General features: G+C 40.0%; 1 protein-coding gene across 1 annotated transcript; it reads right to left on the minus strand.

Annotated features, from left to right (window-relative positions):
- Nucleotides 1–19,414: 19,414 nt before the first annotated feature.
- Hmgb1 (high mobility group box 1) lies at nt 19,415–21,992 on the minus strand. The gene is made up of 4 exons (XM_010623872.2): nt 21,843–21,992; nt 21,510–21,655; nt 20,904–21,078; nt 19,415–20,043 (listed from the first exon to the last, which is right to left on the minus strand). The coding sequence occupies exons 1-4, from the start codon at nt 21,990–21,992 to the stop codon at nt 19,867–19,869; spliced, it is 648 nt and encodes a 215-aa protein (XP_010622174.1). The 3' UTR covers nt 19,415–19,866.
- Between the last annotated feature and the right edge of the window lie 714 nt (nt 21,993–22,706).

A 22,706-nucleotide genomic window follows, 5' to 3' on the forward strand; every position in this document is an offset into this window, starting at 1 on the left:
TCAGTAGAGAAAAATCTCACCAGGTCTTTCCAGCCCACAATAAAAGAAGATGCTATCTTGATGCAAATAAATATATCTTAATAAGTTTATGAAAAATGTAATGAGAATTATTTTTAAATAGTTTAGAAATAAATCAAGAGGTCAAAAAGAGCAATGGACAAATGGATATGTCTAATACTCCCAATGGACAAGAAAGAGGAAATAAGTTTGCGATGAGAAATCACACATGGTGCCTTCACACACCCACACACTAAGTGACTTGGAGGTAGCACTAGCAAAGTCAAATTCTGTACTTTCAAGTTCATGGTTGACTGATGAATGGGTTAATTCCAATTGCCCACTAGCCCTACCCCCAGTTCAAGTAACTTCAGAAGTAGTTCTTTTAAAATGTATTATCTATGAAAAGAATTCTTTCTGAATAACCTACATTAGAGTTTGGCAAACTATCTGCCTTGGTTTTGGTAACTACATTTTCTCGGAGCACAGCCACACCCATCTAACTTCGTGTACTCTGTGGCTGATTCTCTCTGCAATGACAGGGTGAAGTAGTGTGACAGAAACCCATGGTCCATAAAACTGAAAACTGAAAATGGTCCTTTATAGAAAAAAATGTGCTGACCTTGACCTATGTGGGCTAAGTATATAGTAATTTGGCAAGAAGTGCCATTAGGGTTGGATATATTATTTTCTGAAATAAGAGAGATCTGGGCTTCCCATGTGTTTTTTCTACCAGGAACAGATGTATGACTTGAAATTGGGCTTAGGAAGCAGTGACCACTCACATTAGTCACCTTTCCATCACTGTGACAAAACACTTGAGATAATCAGCTTAGAAGGAAGAAAGGTCAGGGCTGGGGTGTGATTCAGTGGTAGAGCCCTTGCCTGACATAAGTGAGACCCGGGTTTGATCCCCAGCACTGTAAAAAAAAAAATTTTTTAACGAAATTAAATTTTTAAAATGAAAGATCTACTTCGGATCATGGTTTCAGAAGTTTTGGTCCATGTTTACTTGGTTGCATTGGTCTGTGGTGAGGCAGCATAGCCAGGAGCATGTGGGGGAAATGCTGCTACCTCATGGTGGCTGGGAATCAAAAGAGAAAACTAAGAGAGGCTGGGTTCCAATGTCCCCTCCCATAGTATACGCCAATGACCAACTTTGTGCCACTCACCCCTACCTCCCAACAGTACCAAGGGCTGGAACCAAACTTTGACATATCTAGAGGACATTCCAGATCCAAATACATCACTTGCTCACCAAGCAGAGTGACCAACTCCTCCCAATTTTCCTGGAATACCATGATTTTAAAACTAAACTTACAGCCAGGCATGGGAGCACATGTCTATAATCCCAGCATTCCAGGAGGCTGAGGTGGGAGCATTTGCAAGTTCCACTGAGACACTTATCAGCGGAATAGGATCTTGTCTCAAAATTTTAAAAGGGTAGGGGATGTAGCTCAGTGTGAAGGGCCCTGGCTTCAATCCTTGGTACTGCAGAGACAGACAGACAAATACATAAATAAAACGGAAAATCCAATGTAAGGGATATCCTTCAGCCCTGAACAAACCAGGAAACATTGCCACCCTGAGATGGAACAAGTAGTGTGTGGGGTGTGACACAGACTGACATATTCAAATCCACTTTTGTGATTTGATGCTGTGCAGCTTTGGGCAATTTACTTAATCTCTCTGAATCTCCATAACCTATCTAAGGGATGGAACTGAATCTATTTGAGGGGTTATTGTAAGAATTAAAGAAAATTATGCACAGAAAGATGGGCCCTTTATACTGATTCTCTTCCTATCTTCTTAACCACCATGAGCTGTGTTTGTCTGTTTCTTTGTTTTGACTTGGGTCCTTGTGCTTGTGAAGCAGGTGGCAGAACCACTGAGCTAAATCCCTGGCCCAGATTTGTTATTTTAACCCACTCTTCAGTCAAAACTCCTTTTTTTTTTTTTGATGAAACTACCAAGCAGAAACATTTAAAGTACATTTCTTGTGCTCTCTACTTTCTAATGTTATTTTCTTGTCTTTATGTATATACCCTAATAAACAATTTATTCCACAGTGAGGAAAGTAGCCAAAACACATATAATTGCCTGATTTTTAATTTGTTAACTGCTTTATGTTTTCACGGTTTAATTTTGTTTGTCCACCTATGGGTACAGCACAGAAAGGTTTGCCTGCCCAGCTGGTGAGAGTAGCTTACGATGCCTCAGGACCATGGTCAGATACTGAACGCCTAGAGAGCAAGGATGGGGCTTTTACTAATCTAACATTTCTAGCATCCAGAGGAAAATGCGGACAGGAAGTTGATCATGTGTGAAAGTTGCTACATCAGCTGTGATTCACTGGATGCATCAGTACGGCCTGCCGTGCTAAGTGACCAAGATGCTCATTAATTTTTTAGAGAGGTTAGTAACACAGAGACAGTGGCGTTCAGATCCAATGGCAACCTTCATGCCTTCAGAGATCCCTGGGATGTGACCACGGGAGTGAGGCAGCACCCATCTCTTTCCAGCAATAGCATTCTGATCTAGCATCCAGTTTGTCAGCAAACGTGTGGATGGAGTTACATGTGTACTCGTCACTTTTGTCAAAGCATATATTATAAATTATGCTTAAGATCCTAGCCTTTCCTCCCTAAATTCTTACTCCGTTTAGGCTATGAAATTGAGGAATCAAATTCTTACTAGATGAACTGATCAAATCCATCTGAAACCTTCAGCATTTTAATTTAGTATACAGTTTCTTAATAGTTGTATGGGCTAGAATTAAACAATATACTCCTCCAGTAATGTACCATCTAAAAGTTTCAAAATATCCACACAGTCATAGATGGTTGAGGCTGTAGCCATATAATTTTAAGGAATCAAACATTTTACTGAGTTAATCGATCAAATCAGTCAAAACTTACAAACAGTGAAAAAATAGGCTGGCTGATTTGAGTGGCTGACAGGAAAATGAGTCAGATTCTTAGCTCCGTCTACACATTGCCTTAATTTGATCTAAACTCTGAATATCTGATTTTCCCTTTGAGCTAGGACACTGCCAACAAGCAGAAGTCTCCAAACTCAGGGGGTAAATGGGCCTCTACTTGGGATAGTTCCACTTTATAAGGACACGAAAGTGTTACACATTCAATATAAGCTAATAATTTAATATATCATTTATTATTTTTTTAATCTAGTTTCTCTCCCTCTCTCTCTCTCTCTCTCTCTGTCTTGAGACAGGGTCTCATTATGTAGACCAAGCTGGCTTTCAACTCATGGTGAGCCTCTGCCTTAGCCTTCCAAGTGCTAGGACTGCAGGGGTGTACCACCACGCTCAGTCACTTCCTCATATTTTTACAAAGTACACTCTGAGTGGTTGAGGCAAAAGATTTGCAAGTTCCACCCCAGCCTGAGCAATATAGCAACTTAGCAAGACCCTATCTCAAAATAAAAAACAAGAAGGGCTGGGGATGCAGCTCACTGTGAAGGCCATAGGTTCAAGACCTACCAGCAAAAAAATAAAGAGAAAGACAGTGCCTAATTATGACCCCTGCCAAGCACTCGCTAAGCATTTCCACATGATTTTAGCCAAAGGGCCAAGAAGTGATGATGCTAAGCATTTCCTACAGATTACTTTACTAAACCCTCACATGTGCCAGTGAAGCCTGAAGAAGTCAGTAGGATCATGGTGCCCAGTTTACAAATGGGAAAACTGAGGCAACTAGAGGTTGACTATGTGCTCAAGGACACCCAGTGAGCATGTGGCCAGGTGAGGGTAGGACAGTTTCATGACAGCAAAACCCTCGCTTGGATTATTTTTACAAATGATGACTTACAACTCAGTGTTTCTTTAGGTCTTTGGACTTCGTTATCTTATCTTTTGGGGGCACTGTTTAGTTCATTTGTCTTTGTTTCTAGATGCCAAGGCCTCTCCAAAGAGCACACGAAAGCAATTTCTGACGCCTCTGGGACAGAGGTAGGCCTGGCTTTATGGGTACTGGGCAGAGGAGTTAATATTCCCATTAAGATCTCTTTCTCTCAAGGGAGTTTATAGCTGACTAAATTGCTCTTAGACAGTAACAACAACAACAACAACAAAAAAGCCTGAGGCCGGGCGTGGTGGTGCACACCTGTAATATCAGCACTCAGGAGGCTGAGTCAGGAGGATCGCTGTGAGTTCGAGACCAGCCTGGATACATAGTGAGTTCCAGGTCAGTCTCAACTACATAGTGAGACCCTGTCTCAAAAAAACAAAAAAGCCTGAATCACAACATCCACCTGGATAAAATATATGTATATATATTTGGAGGCATGTTTAAAATTTAGTTGAAAGGGGGTATGAAGATAACTGTGTTTCCCACTCACTGCAAATCATAGTATTTCACAAAATCTTTAGGGTCAACCTGTTGACTGGCATAAGTTGTTAAAAATTTTGTTTGCTGTTTTTGTGAGGTAGGTCCCTTAAGTAACACATGTTACTAAATATCAGCTGAATTCTTAGCCTTTAAATTATAAACATGAACATTTTTTGGTCACAGAACAAAGAAGAAGAGAGAAAGAGGAAAATACACCAGAATATCGTGGTCATTAGCAGCTTCCTGTGCACTGTTAGAGCCCTGCACAGTCATCGCTCAGTGAACGGCCTGAGCAGCTCCCCCAGGACCAAGGCAACCTTCTGGAGCCAGTCAGGGCCACTCAGCGTTTCCCTTCCCCACCAGCCTGGCCTCAGGAGAGCAGCTTTCCGCTGTGCCGCTCCCTCCTGCACACACCAGGTTGTTCCCACCTGAAGCTGGGCCCCATGCTCAGGGATCTACCTCCTGTCCCACACCAGTCAGGGCCCTAAGGAAGTGAACTGGCATCCAGAGAGTCCAAGCATCCCCTCTGACTCAGAGAAGCTGGGCTCCTGCCCTGCACTGGATAGCACACATCTGTGCACAGCAAGGAGGGCCCTGGCACCAGCTCGACTCCACTTTCCCTAGGTCACCTCCCATCTTCCTTTGCGGAAAGCAGCCCAGGTTAAACCACCTACGGAAGTCACCTTTGGTGGCTAAGCTATCCCAGGGGAGATTTAGTGTCCATTTACACGTCCCTCCTAAACTCTAGTTTCCTTCATGTAGTGTTTATTTGTTATTTGTTTGATATTGTGAGGTAAGATCCCACTATTAGTCCAGGCTGGCCTGGAAAGACCTTCCTGCCTCAGTTAACTGAGTGATGGGATTACAGGTGCATGACACCACTCCTGGATTATACTCCCTCCTGCAATGACACATTTTTCCATAGTGCTTTATAAATAATGCAGTAGGCCCTTTCTATCCTTACGGAGACTGAAAATATTAGAAAAAAATGTTTGCCTGTACTGAACATGTACAGACTTTTCATCTCTTGTCATTGTTCTCTAAACAATACAGTATGATACCTATTTCCAGAATGTTTGCATCTTATTAGAGATTACAAGTCATCTAGAGATGATTTAAAGTCCATGGAAGGATACAGCTAGATGCTGTGCAAATACCACAATGGTTCGTTTAAGGGACTTGAGCAGCCATAGGTTTTGGTACCTGCAGGGGTCCTGAAGTCAAACCCCCAGGATTACTGAGCTAGGACTGCACTACCTTTGCATTTAGGAGTGAGTTCTCGTGCTGGGTGATTCCTCTTACTGGCTAGACACAGGAGGAAAAAAAGGCAAAGCAGCTTGTGGAAAAGGACTGAGCATGCCACCAGAAAAAGGCCTGTGCCTGGGATTCAGAGGGCTGTGCCCTGGCTCCTCTTAGCCTGCTCTCCTCAGTCCCATCAGCACCTTGCCTCGGTGTCTCTGCTTGTATAGAAAAAGTCATCGTGCCGCCACAGTCTTGGAGGAATATTCTCTATCTCAGGACTGGCTCCTGCTTCCTCCCTACCCTCCATCCATACCCAGCATGATGGGCCTCAGAGGAGGATCCTCTGGCTGCTCCAAGGGGCACGAGGAGCCCAGGCGGCCCGGCTCCCACAGTGGCAGCACTGGCACACTGCCCAGGCACCACCTCTAGCTGCAGCTGTTGTGCTATTTGCAGCCCTGAACGCCCTGAGAGCGAGAGCCGGCTCCAGGGCTGCTCCTTGGAGTGTATGGTAGAGCCCCACAGCCCAGGGATGTGAGGAGAGTGCTGGGAACTAGGAAAAGGACAGCCTTTTCTGGAGCAGGGAGAGGCCCTGGGACATCGAGACACTGACTGCAGGGTCTTGAGGGCTGGGGGCTAAGTGGTCTGGAGAGTCAGGAACAGGAGTCAGCCATGTTTACTGAAGCCATCTGAAACAAAGTGAGCAAGTAGGACTGCTAACATTAAAAAGAGGCTGAGCATGGTGGCACACTCCAATAATCTCAGAACTCAGGAGGCTGAGGCAGGAAGGTTGCTGCAGTTCAAGGCAAGCTTGAACCTACACAGTGAGACCTTATCTCAAAAAAAAAAAGTGAACTGACTTCCTCCTGGTATGTCCTCAGAAAGACCTTTGCACACTCTGTGTGACCCACACCCTTGTCAGATATCCTTCCTTCCTCTGCTTTATTGTCCCCAGGGCCCTTCGGAGCAGTTGAAATCCTTCCTTAGGTCTTTGTTTACTGGTTATTTGTATATCTTCTCCACTAACAAGTAAGACCAGGAGCGTGTGGTGATGCACACCTGCAATCCCAGCTGCTTAGGAGCCAAGGCAGGAGGATCGCACAAATTCAAGGGCACCTTGGGCAGTTTGGCAATTTAGGGAGACCCTGTCTCAAAATAAATAAAAAGGTCTGAGAAGTAGTTCAGTGTCAAGGACCAGAGTTCAATCTCTGGTACCAATGATAGAGAGATAGATAGATAGATAGATAGATAGATAGATAGATAGATAGATAGATAATAACATAGGCTCATTGGAACCTTCTGGCAGAGGCAGAGGCAGTTGGTCTGTTTTGTTTGCCTCTGAGTCTCCAGAGCCTTTCATAGTGCCTAGCTCATCTGTGAATAAATGGATGAGTCCAGTAACCAGCAGGCAGCTAGTTACTAATCCAACAAGTAGTTGAATTTCTCAGATCTTCATTTGGAAAAGCTGGTGTCATCCACCTTCAGAGAGAAATTGGATTCATTTGTAGGTATGGAATCTCATTCTTCCAGGGTTTATATCTTTTCTAACTCATAATGTCAGATCTAGAAAAATATTAATGGTCATTATGGTTTCTTTTCATATATATGTCCCTTGTCACTGTTTAATGAAATCTCCTGTCATTAAAAAAAGGTAAAATTATGGGGTAATAAGAAAATCACAATAATATAACCATAAGAATAATAATTTAGAAGTCTTTCACCTAAAACTTGATTAAAACAAGAAACTGAAGCTGGGTGCAGTGGCACATGCCTGTAACTTCAGCTACTTGGTAGGCAGGGGGGCGGGGTACAAGTCTGAGGCTGACCTAGCCAATTTAGCAAGGCCCTGTCTCAAAAGGAAAAGTAGAAATGGATCTAGCTCAGTGATAGAGCTCCCTTGGGTTCAATCCCCAGTACCAAACAACAAAAGACATTTGGGGCTCAGTTCAGTTCAACAAATTAGACTTACTGACAGGTGCAGTGTGGTCTGTGGTATCTGGTAAGACTTTTAGAGGATGCAGGTGTGGCTCAGTCATAGCACACTTGTTTAACGTGCCCAAAGTCCTGAGTTCCATCTCCTGCAGCACAAAAAATAAAACAAACAAACAAAACAAGAATTCAGATGTATGCATAGAAAGCTCTAGTTCCATTTGACCCAGCTATTCTCCTTCTTGGTATCTTCCTGAAAGAATTAAAAGCATCATACCACAGTGATATATACACACCCATGTTTATAGAAGCACAGCTTGTAATAGCTAAATCTTGGTAACAGCCCAAATGCCCATTAACTGATGAGTAGTTTTTGTATATACAGTGGAGTACTACTCTGCCCTAAAGAATGATGAGCTTTAGACCTTTATAATTAAATGGATGGACCTTGAGACCATATTCTTAAGTGAAATAAATCATATAAACATGTTTAAATATCACATTGTTTCTCTGATGTGAGAAACTAAAAGTGGAAATAAGAACTGAAATGTACAGTGGATGTTGGGAAATGGGAAGAAAGTGTTCAAATGGCAAGGGGGATAAGAGAAGAGAGGTGGAGAAAGGAAGGAAGGGACAAGAAAAAAGTGAAAATAGAAGGAAAAATGGAAACAGAGCTTTTATACATAGGGAGGGGAGTGGGCTTGAGGGGGGGATGGGTAAAAATAAAATTTATTAAAAAGAAAGATCTAACTGAAATTAATGTGCTAATGGAACTGAAAAACTTTCACTGTAAACTTATGTCATGCTGGAGCTGTGGGTCAGTGGCAAAGTGCTTGCCATCCCTAAAACTTCTATAGGAGGAGGAAGAGGAGGAGGAGGAGGAGGAGAAGAGCAGGGAGAGGAGAATTTTCTCTAAACCTGAATATGTTACACTCAGGAAGAAAATCAGCTGAAAAGAACAAACTTGTCAAAATGGCAGTCATTTCTGATACTGACGCCCAGTACGTGGAAAAACTATGACAATTATATTCACTGGACATATTAGATTTTGTTCTGCCTAAGGTCTCAGAGTTCATAACTTATTCTCCTATAATTATAATAAAATGTCCCTATTACTTGCTAGCATTACACCAAATCCCTCCAGGCAAACTGGGTCAGACAGTATGTCAGCTTACATTTCTAGATTAGCTATTGCTCATATCCCATTTGGTACTGGACCGCGTTAGAGCTGTAATGTGTCACAGAGAAGAAAATGAATTCGCTCCTGTGGGTCTTATGAACACCCAAGCACACAGCAGTGAAAAGTGAGGAGCAATTCCCACCCCTCCAGCACACTTATGAGACAAGTGGTAAATGACTATGCAATTTGAATGGCACTATAACTTCCTCCCTGCTGGTGTGTGTGTGTGTGTGTGTGTGTGTGTGTGTGTGTAAGTGCAAAATAGAAATGCGTGCACCAGAACTCTGGCTTGAAGGCAATGTGCCTAAGGCATTGGGCGTCCAACACTACTGCCTACAGATTTTTAAGAACTCAAAATTCATGGGAGAGGAAAAGCCTGCCGCAGCCATTGTCCCCAGGGAGGGGCCGGTGGGGTGACCACAGACCTACTAAGTGGCCAAGGCTCGGACCAACTTTCTACCATTCTTTCCTTGGTAGCACAAGGCGCCTGGCACTGGCTTGGCTGCTGGAGTCCTGGGCCGTGACAGAGGGGAAGGCTCTGGCAGGAGCCGGAGACCCTATCTGAAGAAGAAAGTGAAGCTGGGCCGAGAAGACAAACTGGTGACCTGAGGGTTCATACCTTGAACCCTCTCTCACGGAAAAGCCAGCTAAGTGTTGTCAATGGTTGTTTTGTTTCTATTGTTTGGATTTTTACATAGTGTGTGTATGTGTGCGTGTATATTTTAGGAGTCACATGAGCTGTAGATTTAGCTCAGTGGCACTGAGCCTGCCTCAAAAGTACAAGGTCCTGAGTTTGATCCCCTGTAACAAAAAAAAAAGGAAGTCATGGGAGACACATTTCCCATTACTGAGAAGACATGCATATATAATAAATGGTGGCAGGGCCGGGGATTTAGCTCAGTGGTTCCACCGCCTGCCTCAAAAGTACAAGGACCCAAGTTCGATCCCAGGTACCATAAATAAATAAATAAATAAATGGTGCCAGACATCAAACAGTGCAGTATCTTGTGCTTATAGTAGACACATTTCGATGAATAGCATCTATTTTATTTATTTATTTATTTTATTTTGGTTTTTTGAGACAGGGTCTTGCTATGAAGTCCAGGCCCCTCCCAAGTGCTGGGATTATAGGCATGCGCCATCATGCCTGGCTCACAGTTGCTTTTAAAATCTCTTTTTAAGAAATGTAAAGATTTCTTCATACCAGCTGGCAAATTTTTCCTGTATTACCTTACCCATAATAATTTTGATCAGCTTTATCAAGACTGTTTCTTAGTAGTTTTTCTTCAATAATCTTCTTCCTCTTTCTCCCCTTAACTTTCTGAAGTACTGCCAGATGGGCTTTATTTTGTTCTGAGTTAAAATTGGGTCCTGGGGAAGACTCAAGAGTAGATGGTAAGATGACTATCATTTGATAATTTCCATCACTCACTTAACTGCCTTCCTTTCTGGGTTTAAGAAACAAGAAGGCCGGGTGTGGTGGTGCATGTCTGTAATCCCAGCACTTGGGAGGCTGAGGCAGGAGGATGGTTGTGAGTTCGAGACTAGCCTGGGCTGCATAGTGAGTTCCAGGTCAGTCTTAACTATATAGTGAGACCCTATCTCAAAAACGAAACAAAACAAAACAAAAAAAGAAAAGAAACTGTGGATACCCACATTCCAGAGCAATTGGGTTGAAAAATAAGTTTTATAAATTCCTTTGGATTTATGAAAATTAGTAGAAGCTACTCTTGCTAAATCTGTTGCAATGAGATTACAGCACAGCTCACCTAGCAGTGGACTGCCTCCATTGGCAATGTCTTTCACTGGATGGAGCGCCAGTGGGATTGTTCCACTTCAGAGACGCCCTGAGTGAGTCCTCAAAAGGTCCGGGAGATCGGGGACTGGTGAAGTTGCAAAGAAACCAGGAGTTCCACACACAGTTGCGTGGGAGCACCCCTGCTCCTAGCTGGCAGCCTTTTCCTTCCTCCACTATTCCTGGCTAAATTGTTTGTTTACTGACTTGCCAAAATGTGACTGGAGAAACAAGGCCAAACTTTCAGATGTCACATGCTCCTGACCAACTCCACGTTTCAATCACATGCCTTACTCTCGCTCTACAGATTTAAATAAAACTGAAGTATGATATCAACTTCTGACATGAGCATGTTTGGAACTCATCTATTCATTCTCTTTCTCCCCTATCCTTTCCACAAAAACTTTGATTGTGGAGGTATGAAAGCTATGAAGTCTACATTTTGGGCTCAATTTTTGTTTACTCCAGAGGTTTCTTCTTCTTCTTCTTCTTTTTTTTTTTCTTCTCTTCTTTCTGGTACCGGGGATCGAACTCAGGACCTTGAGCTTGCGAGGCTGGCATGGTGCCACTGAGCTAAATCCCAGCCCTCCAGCGGTTTCTTAATAATCCCACCTCTCCTCTTTTTTACTGAGGATATAGAACCCAAGGCTTTGCTTAGGCTGAGCAACCACTGAGTTACAACCACAGTCCATGATATCCTTCTAAAAAGAATATTCATAATGAAACAATATGGAACTATTTTTATGATTTTTTAAAGATGCTTTAACCATGTTCATGAATAATAGCACACTAAGACTGCTTGGTCTTAAAAGTAAGGTAAAAATAGATTTGGCCTAAAAATGAAGACAGAGGAAAAGATAACAATAAACCAGGAAAAATTGTATTTGGTCCTTGTCCCCAGATCAGTTAATTCTTAACTACAATGTTTGCAAAATTAATTTTTTTAAACTTCAAGTCTTATGGGTTTTACTGATATATCAACTATAATAACAAATCTTGATCAAAAATTTTTTTTGTTTTGTTTTGTTTTGTTTTTTTTTTGAGACAGGATCTTACTATACAGTTCAGGCTGGCCTTGAGCTCATTATGTAGCCCAGGCAGGCCTTGAACTCATGGAAGATCCTTCTGCTTCAGCCTCCCAACTGCTGGAATTACAGGCATCTATCACCACCCCTGGCTATTTCTCGGTCCAATTTTTAGAAATAAAATCAATGTTATTTCTTATTGTATATTATACTTATCTGTAGAAGTTCAATATATAAATTCATCACAGATTGCTCTCCAAAATTTAAGTCCGTCTAAGAAACTTGAAATTTACACTGTTTTTCAAATTTGAGCTATGCAGTTTAAAATCCAATACTCTTCCTCTTCAATGTATGTAAAAGATTCCTATGGGACTGCTGTAGTTAATTTCTCATAATTAATTCAATATAATATTGACCTGATGGCTACCATTAAATTAGTCATGCACACCTCAAGCTGTACGTGGTGGCACTTATCTATAATTCCTGATATCTGGAACCTGAGGTAAGAGGATGACAAGCCATCTGGAAGAATTTAGACTTAGTAATACTATGCCTCAAAATAAGAAATAAAAAGGGGTGAGGATGTAGCTCAGCTTTCCTTTCAATCCCCAGTACCACACACAAAAAATGTATGTTTCAGAAGAATATTTACCTATCTTAGTCTCAAAATCATGTATGACAAGTCTAAATATCATATGGTTTCTCTTATAGGAGAACCTCCAAGTATAAATAATTAAAAGAGTAAAATAAAAGACAAATCTTTTGCAAAGGGGAAAAGGATCAAGAGATAGAAAAGAAAGCTAGGCATGGTGGTGAGTTCCGGGTCAGTCTCAACTACATAGTGATACCCTGTTTTTTTTAAAAAAAAGAGAGAGAGAGAGAGAGAGAGAGAGAGAGAGAGAGACAGACAGACAGAGAGATAGAAGAGGGGGCAGGGAGGAGAGAGAAGGGGAATGAAAAAAGAATTGAGATGTGTTATTTATATGTACCAGCTCCTCACAAGGGATGTAAACATGTACTTCACACATGTACTAATAAAAGTTTAAAAAAACTTTATAAATGTGTGAAAATGTATTTAGCCTTATTTAAAGCAAAAAAGAAAATCCTGATATAATTACTGATTAGTAAGTTTTGGAAATATGTAGGTTATTATAAAGAATGATAAAATAATGAGATGAAAAGCAAGAAAGCTCTAATACTTTGCAAAATTTTCAGTTTCTACCCATTCCAACTGATCAATTCCGATTGATCTGCATTCTCTGCTTGCAGTCCAGCAATTACTTGAATACAAATTCAAGGCCAACGTGGGTTACATAGTGAGTTCAAGGCTAGCTGGAACTTCATAGAAAGACTCTGTTTCAAAAAAATAAAATAAAATAAATTGGTGAATAAGAATGTTGACAAGGTTGTGGAATAACTGGAACCTTTGTACATTACCGGTGGAAATATAAAGTGATAAAGCTGCATTAAAAACAGTTCAATGGCCGGCCCAGTACTTGGGAGGCTCAGATAGGAGGATTGCTGTGAATTGAAGGCCAGCCTGGGCTACACAGGAGAGTTGGTCTCAAAACAAACAAGCAATTTGATGGTTCCTCAAGAAGTTAAACATAGAATTACTGTTACTTACTTTCCTCTCATTTCTGAGACAAAATACTTGACACCCAAGTTAAAGGGGGAAAGGCTTATTTGGCTTACAGTTCGTAGAGGTTTCAGTCCATAATCAACTGGCTCCAAGGGAGGGTGGCAGAGGGGCAACAGAAGACAGCAAAAGCAACAAGAGATCTTAACAGAGTCTTTCTGCAGATTTTATCCCAACCACACCGTTGGGATTTGGGTAGTGCCAAACCCATCACCCACATGGTTTAGTAATCACACACCCTTAATCCCAGCATCACACTCTAGGTCCAGCCACTTCAGAAAGAGACCCAGCTACAACTGCATCAGGCTCTGGGGGGACATCTAGACATAAGCCATAAGAATTACTATATGATCTAGGAGATCACTCTTAAATAATACACCCAAAAACTGAAAGCAGAGACTCAAACAAATACATGTACATGCATGTTCATAACTATTCACAACAGCCAAGATGGAAAAACCTGTGTTCATCAATGGATGAGTGGATAAAGGAATTATGCTACATACATAAAATGAAATATTATTCAGCCTTAAAAAGGAAAGTAGACACTGCTACAATATGGTTGAACTATGAAAGTGTGTTAAGTGAAAGATAGATATAAAAATCACTTATTATATGATTCTGTTTATATGAAATTTCCAGACTAGATCAAGTACTGGGTATAGGATTTTCTTTTGGAGTGATACAAATATTTTGGAACTAGAGGTGGTGGTTTCAGAACATTATGAATTAGCAAATGCCACTGAATTACTCAAAATAAAATGTTTAGGGGCTGAGGACTTAGCTCCACTGGTAGAGTTCTGGCCTGACATGTACAAGACCTTGGATTCAATCCGTAGCACTGAAAAAGAGAAAAAAAATTAATTTCACAATATGTGATTCTAATCTCAATTGTAAAAACATACATGGTATCTGCACGTATTTGTATATATAAAATATATGTACATAAATAAACCAGTAGGACATATTTCTCACTGCTAGAAAGGTACAATTTTGTTTACTGGCTTGTTTTGTATCAACTAATGTAAATTTCATTCATCCTAAGAGCAGCTAATATTTCAGAAGTCATTGTCACATGTCATGTACCTTCCTCCTGTGATCTTCCAGCAGATCCTGCTGCAGTTCTAAGATACATAAGCAGTGCCAGCCCTCTGGAGACTTCTAATGCTGGTTGTCTTCACAGCAGAGAAACCATGTCAGGAGAATGGGGTAAGCAGGCAGGTCAAAGAGAGACTTAAAAAGGAGGGAAAGACTCACATTTTTTGCACCTCCTGAGCCTGACTCTGCTACATTGTTTCAATTTGCAGCTTTTCCTGGAGCACTGCCTGTCCATGGTTCTATATCCACTGCTTTATAAAAATGCACACAGGTTGGACTGTAATGGCCCATGGAATCTTCACCTCTAACATGCTATGACACCATCACGGTGTCATGCATTATTCTGTTGCTGACCTTCAAAGTACTAACAAATCTCGTCACTTGTGAACAAGGCTGTTCAGTTTTGCTGCTTCTGAGCCCCAACGCCTGGCCTGTTCAGTAAACCCAAGCCCCACCTGGGCAGATTCCAGGTGGGAAAGCAAGGCCCAGGATCCCCTGAATTTCAAGCTCAGGAATGGAGGGTTGGAGGGGAAGTAGGTCTAAGTGGCAGAGCTGCAATGTCTGCTCTGGGGAGCCCCCAAATCCTTTTAACTTTCTCGATCACCATATAAGCAGCTGCAGGTGTAGTTTAACTAAGCATTTTGTTTTCTTCCATCTTTTGAAACGCTCACATCTAACAGGCTACTTATTTTGGTTTAGGACTTTATTCTCTTACCTACCTATATTCAGAACACTTTGTAAGTGGACATCTAAAAAACCCAATGAACAAAAATACGGTAAAGCTTCTAATGAGAGGTTCTGTGTAATTCTAGGGAACTAACCCTAATTCCTCTTTAAGCGTATAGATATAATTGTGCTCATAAACTCATTTGGAGTTTTTTTCCCCTAAAATGCTGTGCCCAGTAAAGATATGAAGCACTGGTAAACTTTATCGTGTTTAAAGCCACAGCGCAGGATCCAGTCCACCTGTTCAAATAACCTATCTCCTAATGCCTAGACTTTGGTGTGTGCATGCATGCACATGGGCGCGAACACACACACACACACACACACAGAGAGAGAGAGAGAGAGAGAGAGAGAGAGAGAGAGAGAGACTTGTGATTTCCCATCTTTTGGCTACACCTTGTTGCCAAATTCTTTTCCAAAATGGGGCCATAGTTTCTGTATGATACACAATTTATGCTACAAAATGTCCTCCCCAGATAGAAAAATAACCAGAAACTTCCACTTAAGATATTGGATGCCAAAATGGGAAGGAAGCTCATTTTCACACAAGGGATCAAATATTTAGTTACTGCAGTAACCTTTGAGAGAAACAGTAGCCAACCCAACCATCTTTCAGTTCTAACTCGGGTTTCTGTGATTGGTAGCTCTGGACAAATGACAGTATATCAGTATTTTAGTCTTCTCTTTAAAAAAAAAAAAAAAAAAATCCCATGGAGCCAGACTAACCAGTAAAAACCTTCATTATAAAATCAAAATCTTTCACAATGTATTACTTTTTGAGTGGGTCAGTTTATGAATACATAGCTGCCAGAATATGAAATCCAAGTATCTTTAGACTCTTTCAAGGTTTATCCTAAAGATCAACATATGCCTGAAGGCAATGTTCACTTAGATATTGTGAGAAATAGCAAAAAGTGGAGGAAAGAGAATGTACAAATTATAATAGGGCTTCACACTATGAAATGTTATGACTACATTATGCAAGTGAAGAAATGCATCATGAAATTTTTAAGGATCTGTTGCTAAGCCACTTTTCATTTATTTTTTTGTGCTGGGGATCAAATCCAGGACCTTAAGTATGCTAAGCACCCACTACCTCTGAGGTACACCCATGACCAATGTATTTCCCAGTACTAAAGTGGTTTTCCACCAACTCATGTTCACTTACAGGATTACCCTTTTATGATTCCAGGTCTACATTACTTTTTCTGTGGATGCCTAGTGAACTCTGCTATGGAAGGGCTAAACCACAGACATGCCTAAAGGCTTCAGTGATTCTATTTCCTTCTGGAAAATAGCATCTATTTTAGACTGTGTGGCCTATCAAGTTATCCCTGTGTCATTTTGTGTTGTGTGGCATGCATTCCGGTGCCACAGTAGATCGTGAAACAGCAGCATTCCTAGAACAGAGCAACATTTTGCCTCATTACCCTAGGGAGCAAGTTGGCTGAGACCCAGGGAATTTCCTAAGCTGTGGCAAATGTTAGCACCGCTCAGCTACTAGAAGGGGACAAGAAAATGAACCACCTTGCTTCTCGTTGGGATAGGAACCCCAACCCTTTTCTAGCTCTTATCTACTATTAGATTATTTCAAGGGTCAGTTCCAAGTGACAAGCATAAATCTAAATTTAACTGTTAACACAATCACCAAATAACTACTAGGTAGTGGTTCACACTTAGGGTTCAAGATTTAAGTTGCTTGATGTGTGCATATTTGTAGTAATACCATGCTGGTATTGAAAAAAAACAAAAACCTTCCAGGTACATTTACCAAGCAGACATAGATTTAGCTTTTATCAGACTATGTGATGCCTTACAAGGTAGTGGACATGTTTGCCAAAAAAATCACTACTTTGCTATGTGCAGTTTTCAGCAGATACTGCAAAAATATGAGTAAATTGTTTCCCCAGGTAGTGAAGAAAAGATCTGTTGAACAGTTTACTAAGCATAGAGTATTTTTCCTATCTTTTAATCCTTACCCCTGGGGTACACAAAACAGTTCTAGATTTCACTCTAAGAAAATTGACTTATGTCAACATTTTGATGGAAGATCATCAGAATTATAGCAGCTAATCAGCAAATTTTCAATCTTTACTCAAGTGAATCAGGATGGGATTAACTATGCCGTGGTTTTTAAAACAGAGAACCTAATATTAAAGTTTAAGTTTCTTTTTAGATAATCTATATAGTTTTGGCTAGCCTTGAGCATGCAGCAAACCACCTGCCTCAGCCTCCCAAGTGTTGGGATCACAGGTGTGCGCCATTAACACCTGGCAGCTTCTTAAATTAAAAAACCTTAAAACTCTTATTGTGCTGTAACCACCTCTAGGCATTACTAAAATAGTGCTTTTTCAACAAGTCATTTCCAGCTATCGTGGTAACACATGCCTATAATTCCAGCAACCTGGGATCCTAGCAGATCAAAGTCAAGGCCAGCATGGGCAATTTATTCTTGTTGGCAAAGCCCTGTCTCGAACTTTAAAAAACTAAGAGTTGGGAATGTAGCTCTGGCAATGACCCTGCGTTCAACCCACAGTACTGCAAAATAAAAAAATTTAGTTATTTCCATGTTTTAATCAGATTTTACACTGTAAATAATTGGCTTACTTGAATATTGGATTCGAAGTATCCGGGTTCCCAGGAATACTGTTTTGACACTACACAGAACTCATTAGTTTTAAGATTTGAAAGGATTTTTGACCATTTGTTTCTGTCAGGATCTAAAGTCAGTTATACAATTAACTCTAAGCCACTTTCCCCATTCTCAACATCTTAGAGGGCAGTTGCCATGACACACCCACAGAAGTTCTAAAAGGTCCCTTGAGGCAGAATTTTTAACTGGATTAGACATAGCAATACGTTTGACAACAGTGCTTCCACAATAGTGAACTTCCATCGGAGTCAGATGAACAAATGATCTTTCATTTCCCTTAACTAAAAATCTGGTTATTTTTGAAACTGCAACCATTCAATTGAGGACCACATTTAGCTTTTTAAAAGACAGATCTTTGATTTGTAATCACCAACCTCAATTTTCATTTTTTTTTTTTTTGAGACAGGGTCTATGCAGTTCAGATTGGCCTCGAACTTTGATTCTTAATCCTCTTGCCTCAGCCTCCCAAGGGCTGAGATTACAGCTGTGTACCACACTTGGCTCACTTATGTGTCTTGACTTAGAAAAATTAAGGTCCTGAAAGCAAAATTATTTTTTCATTTATATATATAGCATCTTCTGAGCACACTTGGAATGTTTTAGACAAAACCTGTTTTTTATCAGCCCATTAACCTATTTATAAGCATAAAGTATTTTTGAAGGGAAAAACTTTGTCAGCTCTTATTTAAAAGGTGTTGCTAGGAGGTACTGTATTATTGGAAGCAATAGAACAAAAATCTTAAAAGTCTTAAGTGAAAGCCAGTTAACTAATATTTAAAACCTCTGCAATTATTAGTTTATTAGTATCATCCAGGACTTAGATGTTCAGTATTCCTCCTGAAATTACATAAACAAATGCAAATGGAAAGAACCAACTCAAAATTATATAACAAAACAGCACTCCATCACAAAAGCGTGTAAAATTACAAGAACGCTATTTTAAAACACTGGCACTTTAAGAGTGATAATCTCAAAAACCACAAAATTGCCAAATTTTTCCCTAAACTGCTAAAACAGATAAACATGACTGAGTTTGGGTTTTGTAAAGAAAAACTCAAATAGATTGGGTAATTTATACTAAGATCTGAAGCTCACACTTTTCTCATGTCTAATTGAATTATGAAAGGGTAGACAATATAGACAATCTACCCCTTTCCAATTTGTGGCATAATTTTAAAAGCCAATCCAATTAATTAAAAACTTGCACTGGAGTTGTTTCCTGAGCAGTCCATATTTAAATGGGAAAGGCATATACAGATAGCACTTACATAGCCTTCACTATTGACTAAATGTCAACAAAAAACTTAGTATGACAGTCTTGTATTTTAAGCTCACGCTTTTGGGGATACATTCTCAGGTCTCCTTTAATGTGGGAACTGCACAATATAACTGCCATTACATGGTAATGGGAGTTAAGAGTCCTCATGTAAAGACTAGAACATATTTTTCTCTTAGTCCTTCAAGGACAAACTTTCAGACTGCTTGATTCTAATAATCCCATGCTGTGAACAGAATTGGTTACTCTTCACTTTACAAAGGGCTATGTAAAATTTGTTATCAACTGATGGAGATTTTGGAGTTTGTTTTTATAGATGAAAATGTTCTCAGTTTGACTTTTATTACCCCTATAATGACATGCAGGGTGTGTAGACAGAAGCTTTGCATCCACTAACGATAACGAAAAGATAAAACACTAATAATTCATGTGATCCAAAATGGGCAAAAGCAAAAGAACTAGCTTCCCTTCAAGAGAAATTTCAGACCTATGAAAAGGACAACAATACTAATAAAAAAAATTGTATTTACTTAGAAGCATTCAGAATGTCAACAAAACAGCTGCAACTTTTTTTTTTTGCAATTACAGAGTGGTATTCAGTTAACAGAACAACATTTCATATAAGCTGCATCAGAGACAACTGAAGATGAAAAACTACCGTCCCCATATATAACTAATTTGTGCTGTGCACCAACAAGAACCTGCTTTAAATTTCCATGCCAATTTACAACCCCCATACTGTACCAGGCAAGGTTAGTGGCTATTGAAATACCACCAGGACAGGGCTATCTAAAGACACATTCGGTAGTGTGTTAACTATACAAAAAAAGACACTGTACAGTTTAAAAACAAATCTTACACAGCCTTACATTTCAATTTTTTTCTTTAAAAGGAGTGAGTTGTGTACAGGGGGGTTAAATGCTTTATAGACAAGAAAAAAAAAACTGCGCTAGAACCAACTTATTCATCATCATCATCTTCTTCTTCATCTTCATCCTCTTCATCTTCCTCCTCCTCCTCATCCTCTTCATCTTCCTCATCCTCCTCCTCCTCCTTCTTTTTCTTGCTCTTTTCAGCCTTGACAACTCCCTTTTTTGCTGCATCAGGTTTTCCTTTAGCTCGGTAGGCAGCGATGTCCTTCCAAAGGGGGAGAAACAGTAGAAGTTAAGTAAGGGAAGAAAGAGAACCAACACGGTGAAACTCACCTACACATACAACTAGAATTTGGAAAAGTGGACATAAAAACAGTAATTACAAGGAGCAATCAAGCTCTAACTCATGAAATATCATGGTTTAGTATTTCCAATGCTATGTGCCTCACTGAGGTACAATTACACACTACATGCTAACTCTATTAAAACTAGAACACAGAAACTTTGATTAAAGGGTAGACACTGCCACCTTCTGAATGTAAAAAAACATTCTACAGGTTTACCCTGTCAGACCTTGATCCACAGTACAAAACTGTCCTAAAAACAGGTAATTTGCCAATAAACATGCAATATGGTGAAGAGACATTTAAAAATAGGTATCAGAATGACTAAAGAAGTACAATTTAAGTATTTAGTACTTCAATTTAAATTACAGGACTTACAGCTTTTTTACATCTTACTTGGTAATGCTACAGATTTTTTGCGTGTTAAAGGAATTTAAATATTTCAGGGCATAGTTAAGAAAAGTATTACTTTACTCAAGTCATTTTTATTATTGTATACCTGACAATTTTAAAATAACTTATTTCTGGGCCAGGGATTTAGCTCAGTGGTGCTGCCTTGCCACCTACGTTGCAAGCTCAAGGACTGGAGTTTGATCCTCAGTATCAAAAATAAATATATGGCCTTGGCACCAGTCAAATTATATTAAGTAAAAATACTAACATTTTACATGGCGGTCAAAATTCTTTAAAAAATGAAAAAAGATTTAAGATGATATAGCTGTTACACTACAAACTATTACATCTCAAAGTCAGCAATCTTGAAGCAAACCCACACACTTACCTTTTCATACTTTTCCTTCAGCTTGGCAGCCTTCTTCTCGTAAGGCTGCTTGTCATCTGCTGCAGTATTATTCCACATTTCTCCCAGTTTCTTCGCAACATCACCAATGGAGAGGCCAGGATGTTCTCCTTTGATTTTTGGGCGATACTCAGAACAGAACAAGAAGAAGGCCGAACTAAAGAGAAATTGAATTCATTTAAGATTAAGTTAACAGATTAAAAAAAAAAAGGACTAGTAAATACATAAGCCACCTGTTAATTTCTACCATGCACTGAACAGGGTGCAAACATTCAGCCAAAGTTAATTACAATCACTTGACTTATACTAGTCAGAGATCCAGAAGAACCACACTCTAAAGCATTTTAGAAAACAGTTCTAAAGAAGTGAGTGAAAATTATATTATACTGTATATTGGGCAAGGAGGCAAATACTCTGGCTAATACTTGTGTTCATCCAAAAGGAATTTTATTTACAATATTTAGGTATAGCAATGTGAGCCACTATTAGCTTCAGAAAATTTGAACACTCAACTCACAGGATAGAATCTTCCTAAATCTGTGATTCTACTGTAAAACATGTCCTGAAAATAAAAGTAAAGGTACTTACGGAGGCCTCTTGGGCGCATTGGGATCCTTGAACTTCTTTTTTGTTTCTCCTTTAGGAGGGATATAGGTTTTCATTTCTCGTTCATAACGGGCCTTGTCCGCCTTTGCCATGTCTTCAAATTTTCCTTTCTCTTTAGCAGACATGGTCTAAAGGAGAATTATCTGTAAGCTTCATTGATATGTAAAGTTTAATTATCCCAAAGCATTAAAATGAGAAGTATCCTTTGCCATTCAACAGTCTATTAGGAGAATGGACAGGCAGGCTTCTTTTCCATCCTAATTTGGAAATTATTAGCTAGTTATTACCTTGTCAGCATGTCTTAAGCCCTCTTACCTTCCACCTCTCTGAGCACTTCTTAGAAAACTCTGAGAAGTTAACGGAAGCATCTGGGTGCTTCTTCTTGTGCTCCTCTCGGCAAGTTTGCACAAAGAATGCATATGATGACATTTTGCCTCTCGGCTTCTTAGGATCTCCTTTGCCCATGAAATTATTAGCTAGTTATTACCTTGTCAGCATGTCTTAAGCCCTCTTACCTTCCACCTCTCTGAGCACTTCTTAGAAAACTCTGAGAAGTTAACGGAAGCATCTGGGTGCTTCTTCTTGTGCTCCTCTCGGCAAGTTTGCACAAAGAATGCATATGATGACATTTTGCCTCTCGGCTTCTTAGGATCTCCTTTGCCCATGTTTACTTGTGTTCACTTAAACTGCCTAGGGAGTGAACCAAAACCAAGGTACTCAGTTATTAACTCAGCAGTGACATTAACTTTTCATAAAACTAGACAAGAACGTGGCAAGATACACAAATTCCCAGAACTGGCTACACCGAGCACAAAAAAAAAAAAAAAAAAAAGGGGGGGGGGGGGGGGGGATCCTTCAACCGGATCTCCAAAAGTCTAGACATGGTGTTCTCAGAAATATTCGTTATGCATATGCCGTGTCTGTTGTGAATGCCCAACCGATCATTTAAGCAATTCTTAAAATTTACACCTTTTTAAATAAAGCCAAAGGTTCAAAAACAAATAGACCTCAGGCGTGGATTTGCACTAGACAAGGAGTAAAGAGCCTAGGTAGCTCTTCGGAATTATAGGCCACCCCCCCTTCCAAAAAAAACAAACAACGCGCATCTAAAGTTTTCCCAATTACTTTAAAAAAATCGTCTCTGCATAAAACTTTGCTCCGAGGGAGGCGCCGCCCGCT

This window comes from Fukomys damarensis, unplaced genomic scaffold (genome assembly GCF_012274545.1).
Source record: "Fukomys damarensis isolate Sample0158 unplaced genomic scaffold, DMR_v1.0_HiC HiC_scaffold_38, whole genome shotgun sequence".
In the NCBI taxonomy this organism is placed as follows: Eukaryota; Metazoa; Chordata; class Mammalia; order Rodentia; family Bathyergidae; genus Fukomys; species Fukomys damarensis.

Bases quoted from the DNA above. Each gene is read 5' to 3' on its own strand.
- Hmgb1 (XM_010623872.2), bottom strand. From the start codon at position 21,992: ATGGGCAAAGGAGATCCTAAGAAGCCGAGAGGCAAAATGTCATCATAT. The intron at 21,656-21,842 runs GTAAGAGGGCTT...ATTCTCCTTTAG, and splicing joins AGTGCTCAGAGAGGTGGAAG to ACCATGTCTGCTAAAGAGAA. The intron at 20,044-20,903 runs GTAAGTGTGTGG...CCCCTTTGGAAG, and splicing joins TGAAGGAAAAGTATGAAAAG to GACATCGCTGCCTACCGAGC.